This window comes from Chelmon rostratus, chromosome 5, assembly GCF_017976325.1.
Source record: "Chelmon rostratus isolate fCheRos1 chromosome 5, fCheRos1.pri, whole genome shotgun sequence".
Classification (NCBI taxonomy): Eukaryota; Metazoa; Chordata; class Actinopteri; order Chaetodontiformes; family Chaetodontidae; genus Chelmon; species Chelmon rostratus.
The window spans coordinates 11,659,574-11,676,659 of NC_055662.1; the positions used below are offsets into that span (position 1 = coordinate 11,659,574).

Here is a 17,086-nt window from a genome sequence, read left to right on the forward strand (position 1 = left end):
AGCTTTAGCTGTTAGCCAGAGCAGCTTTACTCAAAGTAGTCCATCGTTTTTTTTTTTTCCAGACAAAGATATACATTTTCTTCAATGTTTGAATACCGAAATGACTGAACAAATATAAAAGGATACATGTCTGTATAAAGCAAATAACATGATGACATTGATTATTGTGCTATTATAACAAAAAGAAATGCTGTGTAAATTGCCACATTGTTAGTGTACTAACCATACTTCAAATCGTGCTTAGTTTCATCAATAGATAGATGACCTGATAGTGTCAAACCACTGTGTTTCACCGCCTTTTCTGTAATTAATTTTCAATTGTCATATCTTTTTAAGGGAATATTAACTCTAGATGAAAGCAGTGATTATTTATTTGTCTATTTATTTTTACAGAAAAACATTCAGACAACATAAAGTAGATTTTTTTTCCCCCCTGAGTATTTTCTGCAGTTTTCTTCCCTCACTCACAAGGTCCCAGTTACCACCCAGAAGACAGGGTCACCCAAAAAAGGCCTGCAAATCACCCACTGCTGCTCACTGCCGCTCATTAAGCTTATTGCTAATAATTGTTGGACTCGCATGAGTGCATTAACATTACTATCAATCAGAGGACACATTTTAATAAGAAAATCCAATTCAATGTGGGGAAAAAAACTCACCCAAAGACCTAGAGAAACAGATGGAAACATGGGAAGAACATGCTAGCACTTTCAAAACAGGGGTCCTTGTTGCACTGAGCCAGCTCAGGCAATAAGCTGTGTTTTTACAACACTTTAGCTGTATAGTCTAACATTTAAGAAATAAATGTATTAATGAAATATTAATACTGTAAAATATAGCTGTAGGTTAAATGCGTGTAAGACGCGAAAACTTCAGTAGCTAGCTCTGCAACTGCGTGCATATTCTCAAGGTTATAACTGTATATGCTTGCATACTCAAAGAAATGTGTGCAATTGTATGTGCATTCATACTTTATGCATGTCAAGTCAAAGGAGGAACTCCATTATAGAGGAGAACAGGGGGAATTCCCCATGCTGGATATGCGGGCCCGTCGGCCAGGGCTTTGAACACACACCACTATAGTGTATGTTGAATGAATTAGCCTCTTGTAATTATTGATACACCCCCTTTCTTCTGCAATGACAATTAGCCTGGATGTATTTCAGTGTTACATGATTTTTCTTTCCCCTTCTCTATAGGCATCTATCTATACACTACACCAGAGGGAACAACTACTATGCATGAACTGACAATCACAGGGATCAAATGAATCTGAAAAAAAGTCAAAAGGGAATAATGTTGCCTGCTGTTACTGTAATTCCATTTGAATCTCAACATGAAATTCCCATTCATTTGTAAGTGGGATGAAGCCGAGATAAGGGCTTAGGCTGAGCTGTGGTGTAGCTGTCCATAAGGCCACATGCCTTTGAGGTTAACACCACAGGTTTAGTATGGACATGTGGATGTGCACAGACAACTCAAACACTTGCAGTAGCTGCAGAATAACCACGTCCCTTACCTACAGGCTCCCCCTAATCATGTTATTGAGTGCTTTGATCAGGCAGAAATGTGTTTAAATTCAAATGAGAGAATCTATTCCTGCCATATCACTCTTTTGTAGATGTATTGCCGTGTGCATGCTTTATGATGTTTTGCATGCATGGAATTTATTTGGATCACCTCTGGCTCAGCTTAAGACATTACATGATTTGATACCTATTTACTTTACCCCCTCTATTTAACATCCATAAGTAGTATATGGACATGTAAATGGTTTATAGCACACTGTAATGTAGTTGTAAGCAGATATCGGTGTTTATTGATATATTTTTTAACAATTGACTCCGTCTGTGAGCAACCTTAAGTGGAGAAAGGCTGATGTATAAACATAATGACAGATAATATTGTAAAACACTGGTGTAATAATATATGTCTTCATAGTCTTAATCATTATAGCATGTTATAAATAAGCCATTTATTAGATATTTATATGGGGCTTATTAAATTACTGTCTAATGAAAATTTGTTTCTTTCCCATTCAGAGAATAGTTTTCTGACTTTATCACTTCGTTAGTACATAGTACAATACTGCATGTGATGCTTTTGTAAAAATGTATGATACGTAATGCTAAGATTTAACATTTTTAATAGAAAGCTCAGGAATCTGGATCATTCAAGTAATTTCACAGACAACCATGGAATCCCTTTCTTCACCAGTGTTCCCTCTTTCTGTTGTGTTATATCAATATTTGTCTGTTTCTAATTGATGCAGGATTCTTTTTATAGAGTTATGGCCAGGGGACCCCCCCAAAAAAGTCATGTGATGTCTTTATTGTGGCAATTGTCTATTTATAATTGTTTAGATTGTAAATTTCAAGACTTAACTAGAATCTGATGTCTCTTGTTTTCTTCTCCAGGCACGTAACTCCTACTCCAACGAAGTGGTGGCCATCAAAAAGATGTCCTATAATGGCAAGCAGACTACTGAAGTAAGAAAGACGATCACACACAGGAGCACATAGGCATGCCAGACTTTGCCCACAAAACCAATGTGCCACTGTCAATGCATCACCACAATTTAGTGGTCGTGTCTCTGAACCATATCTCGAGCTCAAGGTAACATTCATTTTCTCTTGCCTTGGCACAAATCTAGTAAAGGTGAAAGCAAGAGCTCAAAATGCAAAAACAGCAAAATGTCATTGTCTCATGATGTTCACCCAAAGCGAGACAGTGAGACGTCTCAGTTGTGGTGGTTAATTAATCGAAAGGAGCACAAATCACAATAATTACTCACCACCTGAAGCAAGCAGCTGAAAAAATTAAGTCACAAGCGAATTTCAGAAGGTGTCCTTTGTGATCACAGCATCCACTTCACAAGCCCACGTCTGTGTCTCTTTTGTAAACTTGCTTTTTATAAACCCTTGAGTGTTTTTTTTTGTCTGAAGGCTCTTGCATGACATTGCCACACTGTTCCTAACTAACTACTTTATCGCTGCTCATTGTCCATGTTGGCGCAGTGCTATTAAGAGACGTTCCTGTCTGTTTGTATTGAGTGGTAACAGATGTAGAAAAAACAAGAAACAAAAAAAGGCTTTATACCTGTGTAAGTGGTGACTATAGTGAGGCCAGCCGCTATATTGCAATGAAAGTCACAACAATGCCTACTTAAGTGTAACTGTGAATCTACCTGTCGTGTGTAACCATCGGTGTGTCTGGATTTGTTTTTGGCAGAAGTGGCAGGACATCATTAAGGAGGTCAAGTTTTTGGGACAGCTGCGACACCCAAACACAATTGAGTACAAAGGCTGCTACTTAAAAGACAACACTGCCTGGGTGAGTGGATCCTTCTCCACATCTCTCATCTCTCTCTTTTGTCCTAGTTCCCTCCTTTGTTTCAGTCTCGCAACACTGAAAGTTTATCTTTTCCTTCCCATTCTGATCCTTTTCCTCTTTGTCTTTCTTTTATTCTCATTCTGACTGTTTTCCCACTGCCTACTTCTGTTTCTCTGCATATGTTGTAATCAGCACCACCTCAATTGCAGACGTCAGAGAACAACTTCACAAGTTTTCACTTGACCTGACCCGAAGCTTTTCTAATGGAGTGCATGCCATGTGAATGATTAGTTATTCACCTGTAACTATATTCTGTTTCAGCTGGTGATGGAGTACTGCCTGGGCTCCGCATCAGATTTACTAGAGGGTAAGTGTATTAATGTTTAATGTGCATACACACAAGTTTAACACACACACACACACACCACTATAAAACTGTTTATATTGTCAGTATCAGGGTGTTTATCTTATAGCATATTTCCAGGAGGTCTATGCATCCGGCCAAGAAGTCGGTTCAAGACTGTTTTTACGTTTGGGTTATTGTACAGATTAAACAAACAAGATAAAGGAGGTGCTGGTGGTTGAATTGTGTTACCTTTGGACAGAACCAGGCTAGTTGTTCAGTTTCCAGTCTTGATGCTGAGATAGGTTAAGAGGTGTGGACACATGAGGCAAGAATGCATAAAAAGTGTAATTCTCAAAATGCCAAACTCCTCCTTTAAAGATCTTATAGTATTTGACTGAAGTCGGACCAGTTTGAGGTGTTGATGGGGCCAAGGGATGAGAGAAGCCTTCCTATAGCCATGTGGCTTGTATTCTCTGCTGGGTTGAAGAAGCTTCTCTCAAGTCTCATTAACCTACAAGTAGCTTGTGCCTGTTGGTTTAGTTGACTACAGAAGACTATATAAGACTGTTTTAAGACAATTTTCATTCTCTTTGACTCAGTAGCTGAATATAAACATCAGTCCAGACGACTGTATGACCTAATTTCATGAGGTCTTGATCGACTTTCTAGACAGGAGGAACTACCTGCATTGATTTCTTCAAACCTCATGTTGTGTTTCCTGTGGTTATATGTTATCATTTACACATGCTCCTTAGGGTCAATCACAGCAGAAACAATGCAATGGCAAGGTCATACAATGTTAATGTAGAATCTACTCGCTCATAATGAATAAAGTACATGGTTATATGGTCTGACCTGTGATGTTACATTGAGCACGTTGATAAGATTTGTATAGATTGAAAACCACATCTGCGTTACTTAGATTCAGTTTCTATCTTAACTACTTTTTCGAAAGACTAAAGAACATTTTCCTTTCCTCCTTCACTGTTTACCCTCTGAGCATTCCTGACCTGAACCTAGTGTGTCTATGTGTGTCCACATCGCTGATGTAGATACACAGTCATGACAGTTGGACCCAGCCTGTTTTTGTGACTTTAGCCTTTATCAGTCATACTTCTGCTGTGACCTTTTGCCTTGGCATGTAGTCACTCTGTTACTGCAATGGTACACAGGGAGCCAGCTTAGGGGCCTGTATCACAACTATTCATACATGTTAACCGTATGGTAGACGCCAAGAGAGGACTTTATTGTTGCCATATCAGGACAGATTGGTTCAGTTCTTTTGCTAGAACTAGATCAGGCATGGACTACTCACAAAAGTTTTATTTAGAAGCTTTATTTATTATGTAGGCCTTTGTGTAGAACTGTTATAGTTCATTATTATATAATAAACCTTTAAAGAGTTCCTACTTATTTCCACTATAATCCTTTCTCCCCAAGTTCATAAGAAACCTCTCCAAGAGATGGAAATTGCTGCCATTACCCATGGTGCCTTGCTAGGACTGGCTTACCTACATTCCCATAATATGATTCACAGGTGAGTCAGTCTGTTTCCTCACACCAGACATTTCCCAACAGGAACATCAAATGACTTTAGCAAAAACATGATAAGATGAGGTGAGAGACGCCTGTGTTCTCCCTTTATTGCAGCGTTAGCTAATTAAGCTGTAAAACCTCATGTCTTTACATTCTTCTTCAATATACTTCCACAATATTATCGTTTATTGCAGACAAATATGATTGGCCTCCAAGAATGGCGCCATCTGAATCATTTTTACTGTGTCAGCACATGATATAAGCCCCCCATTAAAATGAATGCATGTCATATATAAATATACCACACCAGTGACCAGTTTGTGAAAATGGACGGAAAAGCATGATGCATAATAGATCCGTTGAAATGATGCATTTTCTCTTGGCTGTTGTGCCTACATGTTCTCTTCATAAGCTCACTCTCTTCATCCCCCTCTCCCCATCCAGAGATGTGAAAGCTGGTAACATCCTGCTGACTGAGCTGGGTCAGGTTAAACTGGCCGACTTTGGCTCTGCCTCCATTGCCTCACCTGCCAACTCCTTTGTGGGAACACCTTACTGGTCAGTATACTACTGAGAAGACCAACGTGAACTGGAATATTTTTGTTACTTACTTGGATTTAGCACATTGTTTTGCACAAGTTCGCTCCGTCTCTGCCTTTTTTGTTTGTTATTGCAGCGTGAGAGTTCTTCATGTTGTTGCCATCATGCTGTCAGTGATGTTTGAAATTTCACACCTGAAGACAAACTCATAAATTATAGGAATTTTTGTTTGGCTCACAGACATGTATTACTCTAGAGCCCTTTTCAGACATGCAGCACGTTAGGTAAATGTGATGGCTATTTTGCATGTTGGTTTTGAGAAAGCGCCTGAGTCACTTTCACATAAAGTCACAACAGCAATTTTAGGTCGGAACTTGTAATACTGATAAATGATGTATGTGATGAGGAATTTAATGATGGAGAGAAGAGGGGTGAGCATGCCTCGCGCCATAGATGGTCTTCATTGTTGCAGCCTTTGAGAGAAGTGACAACACATTTCCTTATTCATATCATTAGTTTTCAACTCACCGCTGTTCTCCTTCTGCCAAATATTGCGCTAGCATTGTGGCTCTTTCTGTAATAGTCCTGTCACATCTGAAAGGAAGATTTGCATATTTAAACCCTTTGTCTGAATGACAGAAAGACAGCACTTTAACAGCTTGATGAGGCCAGCAGTGTTACATATTCCATGTCTGAAAAGGACAGCCTTTTCAGACATCAGGACAGCCTATTATGTGTTGTTACTGAGGCTACTGCAATGTCCTCTGTTGTGTGCCTCTCACATAGACATCATCAGCTCTGCCTTACCCACCATCACTCACACACTTCATGCAGCTTTGATGGTGAATGAACATCATCACATAAACAGACCAGTGATGGACTCTCACGATGCCAAAAGCCAGAAGCACACATCTTTGTCATGTTAAATTCGTGCATGCGCACACACACAGAAGTTGTCACACTACATTTGCAGAAACACACATATATTCCAAAAACTGAGCTGCCATCATAGCATACCAGAGTCTTTAAAAGCTCTGAGAGGCTTAGCAGATTATAACATTTTCATGGATTTTTCCCCATACTTAATAAACTCTGTGTGTGTGCATTTGCATGTGCGTCTCTCTGTCCTCAGGATGGCCCCAGAAGTGATCCTAGCCATGGACGAGGGTCAGTACGAGGGGAAAGTGGACATCTGGTCCCTGGGGATCACCTGTATTGAACTTGGTGAGCATACATCAACCTACTGGTCAAAGAATGCTTTTATAGGCCCATACAGTCACAGATTTAAGATGGTTGAAAATTATTTTTGAAACAGGAGGACAGTAAACACATCTTATTTGTTCCTGTGTGCTTTTGAGACTTTCAATCTGCCTGATTCAAGGAGAAGCTGATTAATGATTAAGAAAATTTTCACTCTTATTCATCTATCTCTGACTCCCATCTTTTCTAATTTCAGCGGAGCGTAAACCCCCCTTGTTCAACATGAATGCCATGAGTGCCTTATATCACATCGCACAGAACGACTCTCCCACGCTACAGTCCAATGAGTGGTGAGTTGAAAAAACACCTCCAAAATCTTTATTTTGAATTTTCTTTTTTAATGCTATTAATTAAAAAAGAACATAGTATGTGATCAGTAAAAATAACACACTGCAAAATGTCAAAAAAAATGTATTTAATTGAACTTAAAAAAAATATCCTCAAACTAAAAAAGCCCAGTGAAAGCACTGGTACAATACCTCCAATCAGCTGTGAATATTAAAGCCCAGTCCAATCTGGGCTCAGTCAGAGTAAGACATCCCTGAGCTAATCTGCACGACCTGTGATCCCTACAACAGGCCTTGTGCAAGGTCACACTCTTAAGTCTCTTATGTAATTACCCGTGAAACCTCTACCAAAGAAGTACTGTACAGATACCCTCAGTATTCTTGCTGGGCTATAAGGCGTATTATAATGTGTATCAACATCAAAACAAAAGCAGTGTGATTATTCTAATGTTATTCTAGTAGTAAAAACTCACATTTTTGCTCAAAGTTTGCCATACTAACTAGGATGTTTCTTTGTACACAGACTTTCTTCTGCGCTCAGCCTCCCAGCTTATGATTGTAGATGCTAATAGAATCTCCTGAGACTGTCCTTCTAGACATCAAAAAACTTTAAGCAATTAGATTTAGACCAGCAGGTCTTAAACAGCTCGTTGCCGTGTCTTTGCAGCAGTATCTCACCTGCAGTATAACTCCTTTTTTTCTGTTAAAACTAGTTGTGCTACTGGGTATCATCATGAAATCATGAAATTGACATTTTCATGTTTAATTCACCTCATAAATTAAGAAACAGTATGTGAAAATGTTCACCTCTGTTTTGCTTGGTTAGATACAGAAATGAAACATTTGTTCTGTTTTTAAATTGTGTATCAAAAACACATATTCATAACATCCTGGGTGTTCATTCATTTTAAAAACAAGACATTTTGGTTAGCTACAGCATGAATGCTAGCACTAGCCACCATATGTAATTTCATGTTGTATATTCTCAACTAACCAAGTATTCCATGGCACATGCAGTATCTTTTATGTTAGCTAGTAGATAATTACCCAATATACACATACATTTAAACATACTACTTACATATTCCATACTAGTAACCTCATAATTATTTAAAAATGCACATGTACTCAATATGAGCTTGCACTGAGGTGGAGATGTGGAGGCAAAGGAGGACTTTAGTAGGAAATAAGGTAAACGTTGACACAGCAGAAAAGAGGATAAATATTTATCAGCATAAATTAATGGAGGAATGGGTGATCTAAATTTGCAAAAAAGATTGTAAAAGGATGCTAGTAGGAAATTAGTGAGGCAGCAAATGTTCCTCTGATTTGCTGTAGCCACTGCTCACACTTTGCATGTGAGGTGCGACTCTCACTGGCAAACCGACACTCATCAAATATTAACCCTATGTTTGATGTTCTCCCTGTAATTTACCTTTGTATACTTCTTCCACGCTATCACTACTATGGTATGAAAGTGGAGTGTGCGGTCCTAAGCATGCAGAATCGTGTCAGTGTTTGCCCCTTGCAAGAATCTGCATTTTCTGCACAGCCAAGGCAAGAAGCTGAATGCTGCTCTCTACCTGCCTCAGAGCAGCCTGAAGGCATCAGTGGCCTTCGTGTGTCTTCCACCCAAGCTCTCAATTAAATAACATTTTTACACCTTAAAAGCGAACATGTATTGTGGGCTCTGACAGAAGAGCATGTCAACAGAAACAGGAGGCGGGGGGAGACTTTTAACATAGAATTTGTTGCCTATGACTGTGCATGGAGAAGGCCTGTTGTAAAATTAGCGTTCGCTTGTAGCATCGTGCTGAGGCAAGGGATTGTGTTGGGCGGCACAGGATTGTGGTATTTTTGGATGAGCTCCAGAGGCCCAAGGCGTTAGCAACATCCCGCCAGATGAGACTAGTAGAGACACGAGCTCCATAGTGTAACTTCAGTACACATACACAAGCCCACACTGTACACACATTGACATGACACACATGTGTGCTCATGGACCTTGGCTAACCATAGAGGATGTCAGATATAGATGTGGAGGTGGATATCTGCACTTACTTACCTTACAATGACCCTAAATGTACATACTGACTATAAAAATCTTAAAATAGCACCGCAGTCTGCTTTATCTTAATGACCTATCGTAGCAAACCAAAGACACAGTATTACATGTACTGTGCTATCATGAGCTGTGTTATCATGAGCATATTTTTAGATCAGAGTCAGTGGCACGGTGTTCCACAGCTCCAGTGGCCTATATTTTTATTGCTCCACATATTTACATAATCCATATATGGTTCATATATGGGGCTACACTAAGAGATTACATAGGCTGGATCTGGTTTAATTCATTGATATGATAAACACAGCACAACAGACAAGAGATTACTCATCACGTTAAACATTCATTGACAGTAAGTACAGTAGGTACGTCTGAAGGCATCTTATCCTTAAATTGTCACTTCTATTTCTGCTTAAGTTATTCAGATTTAAATATGTTTGAGAAGCGGAATCATTGACCTCCATCTCACTGTTTACCCAGGTCTGACCCCTTCCGGAGCTTTGTCGACTACTGCCTACTGAAAATTCCTCAGGACAGACCCTCATCAGGGGAGCTGCTACGAGTGAGTGGGCTTCCTCTGTAATCCCTCCAGCTCTGACCTCACTTCCTGTCTCACTCAGTCCCTGAGCCATGTGGATGAGTCATTCCCACCCACCCATGGCTCCCTAATACGCAAGCATATACACAGTGTCTTCCTCAAGCACGAGAATCAAGCGCCCCACTGAGAATGGCTTGTTCGTTTTCTTTTTTTTTTTTTCTTTGTTGTAACTTAAGGGCTGCATAGAACTGTCTGTTTTTTGTGTGTGAAACTGCGCTTTCACATCAGTCCTTTGCTTTGGTCCAACTGGTGTGAGTTTTTAAACAGTTATTTAGTGTCGTTGTTTAGCTGTTGGACAATTTTTTTTGCTTTTTTTAAAGTTTTTTTTGGGGCATTTTATGCCTTTATTTATAACATAAGGGGAGAGAGAGATGTGGAGGGACATGCAACAAAGGTCCCCAGCTGCACACGGACCAGGACATTAGGATACATGGTTGGTGCCACAAACCCTGTTCTACTTTTTTACAAAAAAAAAAGTTATCACAGTGTCTACCTAGTTGGACCTTTCCAAAGGTTCGAACAAATGGACCTTGTCATAATAGTATTAATGCTCAAAGTTTAAATTATGTTTTCACAGGAAAACCTCCCTGCCTCTCTTGTCACTCTCCACTGTCATCCATCAAATAACAGACAAAGTGATTCCATTAAATTTAAAAGTGAAATGCAGCTGCAAGTCAGGCCTTTATAATGACAAAAAGACAATGAACTTACACTGCATTAATCCGCGTGTGATCATTGTGTTTCTCTGCGATTGTGGAGTTGTTCTTTTTGTTTCTGTAACCAACAGGTAATCCTATTGGCTCACTAAGAGTTTTATGTTCTCTGTGATCACGCTCAACAGTGTGAGAGCCCGAGCAGGAGTTTTCACACCTGGCTCACCTTAGGGAGGATGAGGGGGAAGATGTGAGGTTAGGTCGCAATCTGGACTGTCGTCTGGATATGATCGACGTTTAGACTGGAAATCACTCTTACCAACACCCCTGACCCAAATCCTGGCCAAAAAACCATTAAAGAGGGATAAGTACCAAACAGACTTTGGATCAGTGTCGAAGGGGTTGCTTTATAGTAAAGAGCTTGGGGGGTGGGATGTTAGCTTATGATTAATACCCCACTTTCTCTTCTCAGACACACACACGCACACACAGACACACACACACACACACACATATAATCACTCTTTCTTATAGAGCACACACACACAGACAGGCACATGCCCCTCCAAGCTCTTTAAAGGGGAAATCAGGTCACTAATCTAGGGGCCTGGAGCTATCACTGGCTTCAGGTTGAACACACTCTCTCCCTGTATACCTCATTGAGAGTAATAGTAATTATATCCAGAATGAAATAATAACCTTTCAGTGACGTCCTCCCATAAATATCCACTGCTGAAGCAAAAATACTCTCATAAATGTAGTTCTGGTGTGTGTGTGTGTGTGTGTGTGTGTGTGTGTGTGTGTGTGTGTGTGTGTGTGTGTGTGTGTGTGTGTGTGTGTGTGTAAACTACAACTAGCAACTAGCAGACCACAGATATTTCCAGTGCAACAACAGTTTAAATTCATTCCTTTGTCAGGCCAAAAGTGCAAAATTAAAAGATAATTCAATTTACAGTATTTTTCCTTTCTAAACGACTTAAACCTTTAATCCATTATCAAAATATTTAGCAATTAATCAGTTATTAGTCATGTCTCTTGCAGACTGATGCTATCTGTATGGTAAATATAGAGCTGGTTCTATCCAAAAGTTAAAAAAAGAAAACTTGGGAAAAACCCCTGTGTAAAACAGCGATTGTAATTTTTTAACTTTACTTTTGGTGGATTTTGTTACCTTTGGGCAGAGCCAGGCTAGCTGTTTCCCCTGGTTTCTAGTCTTTATGCTAAGCTAAACTAACTGGCTCCTGGCCCCAGCTATATTTTTGCTATTCATCTTCTTACCTAACTCTTGGCAGGAAAGAAAATAAGCATGTTTCTCAAAAACTTGAACTATTCCTTTTAATACATCAAGCATGTTAGTCATGCTCTCTGGGGATTGTTACTGCTGCTGTGATTATAGTAGAAGGAACGAGATGGATCACAATTGATGATACCTAACGGAGTAAATCTCTGAGGATGGATTAGTACTTCTGGCTACAGTTTATATACTGGGAAGGGACTGAAGCTGCTGTGGAAACGCTGTCGCTTCTTCTTAGCACTAACCTTATAATGAGGAGGAATCCTGGAGATCACTTCTCCCTGCTCGATGGGATGGGGGTGGCCAACCACCCACACTGTGGTGTAGGTCCGTCAGAAAACGGGACAAACCACTCTCATCTCTATTTTCAGAGCGTGATGTCATTCCCCTGTGAACTGACTAACCCATTACACCAGCATCTGTCACATGGACAGGAAGGTGTGCAGAGAAAGAGAGCTGGAAATAGACCTACATTTTTTATTTCTTTATTTATTTTAATACCGTATGTATATTTTAGTTCTGTACTCTGAGGTTGCATACATTTCAACTATGTAAGCACACAATATTTTATGAATGAGAGTGACTAAGAGGAGGTGTGAATATGTGTGTGTGCTGGCGTGGGTGGAAGCATATGAGAGAGATGTTTTTGTTTTTTTTATTTACAGTGCATTGCTAAAAAGTACATTTAAAAAAACATCTTTGCCACCTCATTCTTAGCTGACCCCCACCAGCCTCACCCACCCTCTCTGACCTTTTACGTAACACAAAATAAATGATTACATGAAAGCATGATGCCCCGACCTTCACCAAATTACACCAAATTACTGAAAGGTTGGATGCTTCTAGTAGAACTGGTCTCATCTTAGGAATCTGATCTAAATGAGTTAAACCAGTCAGTTTATTGTAAAACTTTGTCAGAAAATATCATATCATCAAATATCATTAAATAATCATGTTTTTATAAAGACACCCTGACTTAATGTGTAATTTTAATGTTGTAGAGATTTTACTTTCTTGCTTTAGGCCTTTGACTTTCTTTTGGTCAAGAAATTCTGGGTTGCTAATATCCAGTGTGTATTCAAGGGGGTCCTATTATACTTTATGTCCCACAGATTCTGTTATTAGATTATGTCTCGGTCCTTAAATGCATTTTTCTTTCCAGACAGTTTAATTTTGGTTTATAGGCCTTCTGGAAAAAAAATACTCCCTTATCTGCATATTAGTCATTTGTTGTTTTTGTTTCTTGATATAATATAATTGAAGCTGTCTCAAACTTGGTGCTATGTCAAATCCAGTTTTGTTTAATTGGAATGAAAAGGATCAAGTGTTTATGGAAATTGATTTTATGGACAGTCTTACACAGATCCCATGTGTTCAGTGTAGTAGAGGATGTAGTGCTGGGACTCCCTGGATAGACTGAGCAACCTACAGGCGCCCTCTAGTGATGGCCACGCTTGTGGTGCCTGTTGAAATAATACAATAGATGAAAGAAGTTGATGGCAGTGCAGTCCTAAAGTGTAAAATTTGCCCTTTGAACACAATTTGATCTTTAAGAACAGTAATGCTTTATAAAATCGTTAAGGTGCTGCAGTTTTGAGATGCTTTCATATTTACTGAGAAGTCATTAATGTGATACCATTTAAGTTTCCTGTATCATTCCAGACACCAATTTTTTGTTTGATTTTTGTCTCACAAATTAAACGTTTATTCTTTGCTATTAATTTTCCAATTGATTGTGTAAATGGATTTACATTGTCGCATAGCTTGGAACAAATAGTTTCAGGTAAACAAACACAAGGACAATTGTACTAGTACACACAGACAAATTAAACAGTTCATTTACAAACTGCTATTTTGCTATTTATCAGCAATAGATATCTTATCAGTATTACCTGAAATTAACAATTTAACATGAATTGTATGCTCTGAAGGCTGAGGTTAAAATATAACTAAACCAGATACTATATTAGAAAGGTTATTTAAAAAAAAAATTAAACTAATCATTCCATCTTTAAATAATCCATCCCTCTTTAAATAATGTCTGACCCAGCTGACTCACTTTCTTCTTCTTTCTCTTTGTCCAGCATGACTTTGTGCGTCGGGAACGCTCTCCACGCATTCTCATTGACCTCATCCAGAGGACCAAGGATGCTGTGCGTGAGCTGGACAATCTGCAGTACCGCAAAATGAAGAAGATCCTCTACCAAGAGAAACACAACGGGCCCATGGGAGAGAGCCAGGAGGAGGAGGAGGTGGGAGGAAGAGGGAAGGGTTAATGTGAAAGATGAGGGGGATTTGATTGGACAGTGTCTCGTTGGGAAAAAAAATGATACAGAGATGAGAGCTATAGAGTTTGTCAGGAGTAGCAGTCGAAATAGTCAAGTGGAGAACAAGGGGTTAAAAACACGAAACCAGTTGAGCTCCATTTCAATTCTGTTCACAGTTCTCTAACACTTACCTCAAAGAGAAGTCTGACATCAATTTTTTATTTGTTTAGGGGTTTTGTGTAAAACCACATTTAATTCATCTTTACTATCACAGAGGGAAACTTTTATATAGAACTGACACATTACAAAACACAGCACAGGTCCACAGGCTGTGTATATTCACAGGGAAATGATAATAGAGTCATCTGAGACAGGAGTTGATAGTAGTAAGTAAGTAAGTGATAATATAGATAATAACCTGGTAATGAAAAAGCAATAACCCACATGTTACGTATAGCACTGTAGGGCTGCAACTAATTATTTTTTTCTCAATCTGCCAATTATTTTCTAGATTAATAGATTAATTGTTTAGACGGTAAAATATTTGAAAATATTGATAAAAGCAGCAGCTGATGTCTTCAAATTTATTTGTCAGTGGAAGCTGTCACAACCACATTCATTTGGCTTATAATGATGGTAAACAGCCATCGAATTTTTACATTTAAGAAGTTGGATCTCACAAGTTTTTAAAATTTTTGATAATCTGTTTTCTCTCAATTTCTCTCAATCAATTAATCAACTTATATTTTCAGCTCTTTTGCAGTGTATCAATTTCTTATTGTAATTCAGCAGTTGTATTGCACTGCAGTGAGGGAGTTTCACTTTACTTGAGTCGTCATGCGGGACTCTTTGAGCTCAGATTTACAGCACCAAGGCTGGTGACATTGTGATGTTAATGAAACCCCAAGAAGGTACAAAGATAGAGGAACCGGACACTCTGCTTTTATCCAGAATGACCCTCTTAACTGCTGTTTTGCCTTGTCTAATATGGTTGGATAAAACACAGAAATAGTTGTTAACAGTTGATGGCAGCTCATAGCGCACCCACAGGAGCCTCCCTCCTGCAGCCACGGTAGCCTGACATTGAGATGAAATGTCCCTTAGTTGACCTGGCCTGAGGCAGCATGAACAGGCACGGACAGCCAGCAGCCACACTAATGTCATCCTACACCAAGTGAAGCAATTCAGAGCAGCCACCAGACCTCACTGCAACAAGACGCTGCTGAGAAAACCTTCAGTCCCAAACCTCCTTTCGTGGTTTCAGGGGAAGATGCAGAGGCTGATTCTGACATCTTAACATAGTCTATTGCTGTAGAGTTTACGGTAGACTGTCTGCTGCGCCTAAAAGCTGTGCAGGTTCATTCCCAAATATCTATCATATACACATGCTCAAATGGCCTTCTACTCTAAAGGCATCTCAGTCAGAGCGATGTGAATGAACAAGCAGACACACTCATGTACACATCTGAAAATTTCAGGCTAATAAGCACTTTAGTGTGACTCTGACTCTCATACAATTTTGGAGATGCCTGTATATATTGCAGGTGAAAGACACGGGTGTCTGTGTGTGTATATTCAGGCCTGTGTATAAGGACATGACTCCGTGAGTGTTATTTGTGGAAGGATGTGTTTACAAATATGTGTGTGTGGATGTTCACTTGCAGGACAGTGAGGCAGCCAGCTGTAAGATGAACAGCCTGGGCAGCAACCACTCCATCCCCAGCACCTCTGTCAGCACGGGCAGCCAGAGCAGCAGCGTGAACAGCATGCAGGAGGTGCTGGACGACAGCTGCTCCGACATGACCATGATGCACCCCCAGGACTACAGCAGCACCCTGGAATCCTCCCCGCACACCAAGAAGGTAAAGGCAAGGGCAAAGGTTGGACAGTTTGGGGGAGGTGATGAGTATTGGGGAATGGGTGACAGCTTAAACATCACACCAAACCACCAAACCTGAGCTGGAAACTGGAAAGCAGTGTGAGCAGTTCTCAGTGGTTCCCATAATCTTTTGTCTGAAGAGGTGAGGCCTTGATCGACACCACCTGCCGTGTTCCAAAGGTGAACATCTGAACGTTGTTTAGACTGGATGCATCTTAAACTATTGTTAATATAAAAGTGGACATTTTTCACACCTCTCTTCTTAGAAGACGTATTTCGACTTCTCTGCCTGTCTGTATGACGATGCCGCACCTTTACAGTGCTGCTGTTGGTTGATTTGTAATTGAGTATATAGTTTGTGCTGAAAAGTCTGTCTAAATCCTGTCCAAACCATCCTGCCACAACAGATCAGCACAGACAAAACAGTCTATAACATTATACAAAATATAATAAGAAAACATCATCAAATTGTGCACTGTTCCCATAATGAACCCACTGAGTGGTCGACACCTAAAGCGGACTCTGCAAAACACCAAGAAAGGTTAAAAAAGGATCCCCTGGATCTCCTCAGGAAATCCCTGAGAGCACCCACAGGCACCTATGGTTGTGATATGAAAGTTGAGCATCACACCAGTAATCCTGATTATGTGGTTAATTTCCTTCTAAACACTAGATATACATTTTTAAATGAGCTGTCCCTCTTTATAAATGTTTCTCTCTCCCCTGGCCACTGCAGAAGCATCCCCTAGGCCATAGGGGATTCCCATACTTAACAACAACAACAACAACAACAATTTTATCATGGCAAAAAAAAAAAAAAAAAAAAATCAGTCCTCCAACTTCAGTTGATTTCCGTTCAGATTTTTGAGATGACCTTATGCAATAGATACAAACAAATAAAAACAAGTGAAAGTAAATCATACTGGAGCTAAAACCTGATTACACACGTGGACAACTTTTTATCTTCTGATTTGACTTGGTCATGTAGCGCTCTCACAGTAGTAAACACTTTTCCAAAAGTGTACCTA

The 17,086-nt window shown here is 39.6% G+C and overlaps 1 protein-coding gene across 2 annotated transcripts in view; it reads left to right on the forward strand.

The window, feature by feature from the left end:
• taok3a (TAO kinase 3a) overlaps positions 1 to 17,086 on the forward strand; it is a 74,038-nt gene that overhangs the window by 41,322 nt on the left and 15,630 nt on the right. For both annotated transcript variants that reach the window (XM_041937243.1, XM_041937244.1), the window contains exons 4-13: positions 2,418 to 2,489; positions 3,232 to 3,333; positions 3,655 to 3,700; positions 5,120 to 5,216; positions 5,660 to 5,773; positions 6,888 to 6,979; positions 7,212 to 7,305; positions 9,848 to 9,929; positions 13,997 to 14,164; positions 15,844 to 16,041. In XM_041937243.1, the coding sequence (XP_041793177.1) occupies positions 2,418 to 2,489; positions 3,232 to 3,333; positions 3,655 to 3,700; positions 5,120 to 5,216; positions 5,660 to 5,773; positions 6,888 to 6,979; positions 7,212 to 7,305; positions 9,848 to 9,929; positions 13,997 to 14,164; positions 15,844 to 16,041 (1,065 nt within the window). The remainder of the gene's footprint in view (positions 1 to 2,417; positions 2,490 to 3,231; positions 3,334 to 3,654; positions 3,701 to 5,119; positions 5,217 to 5,659; positions 5,774 to 6,887; positions 6,980 to 7,211; positions 7,306 to 9,847; positions 9,930 to 13,996; positions 14,165 to 15,843; positions 16,042 to 17,086) is intronic.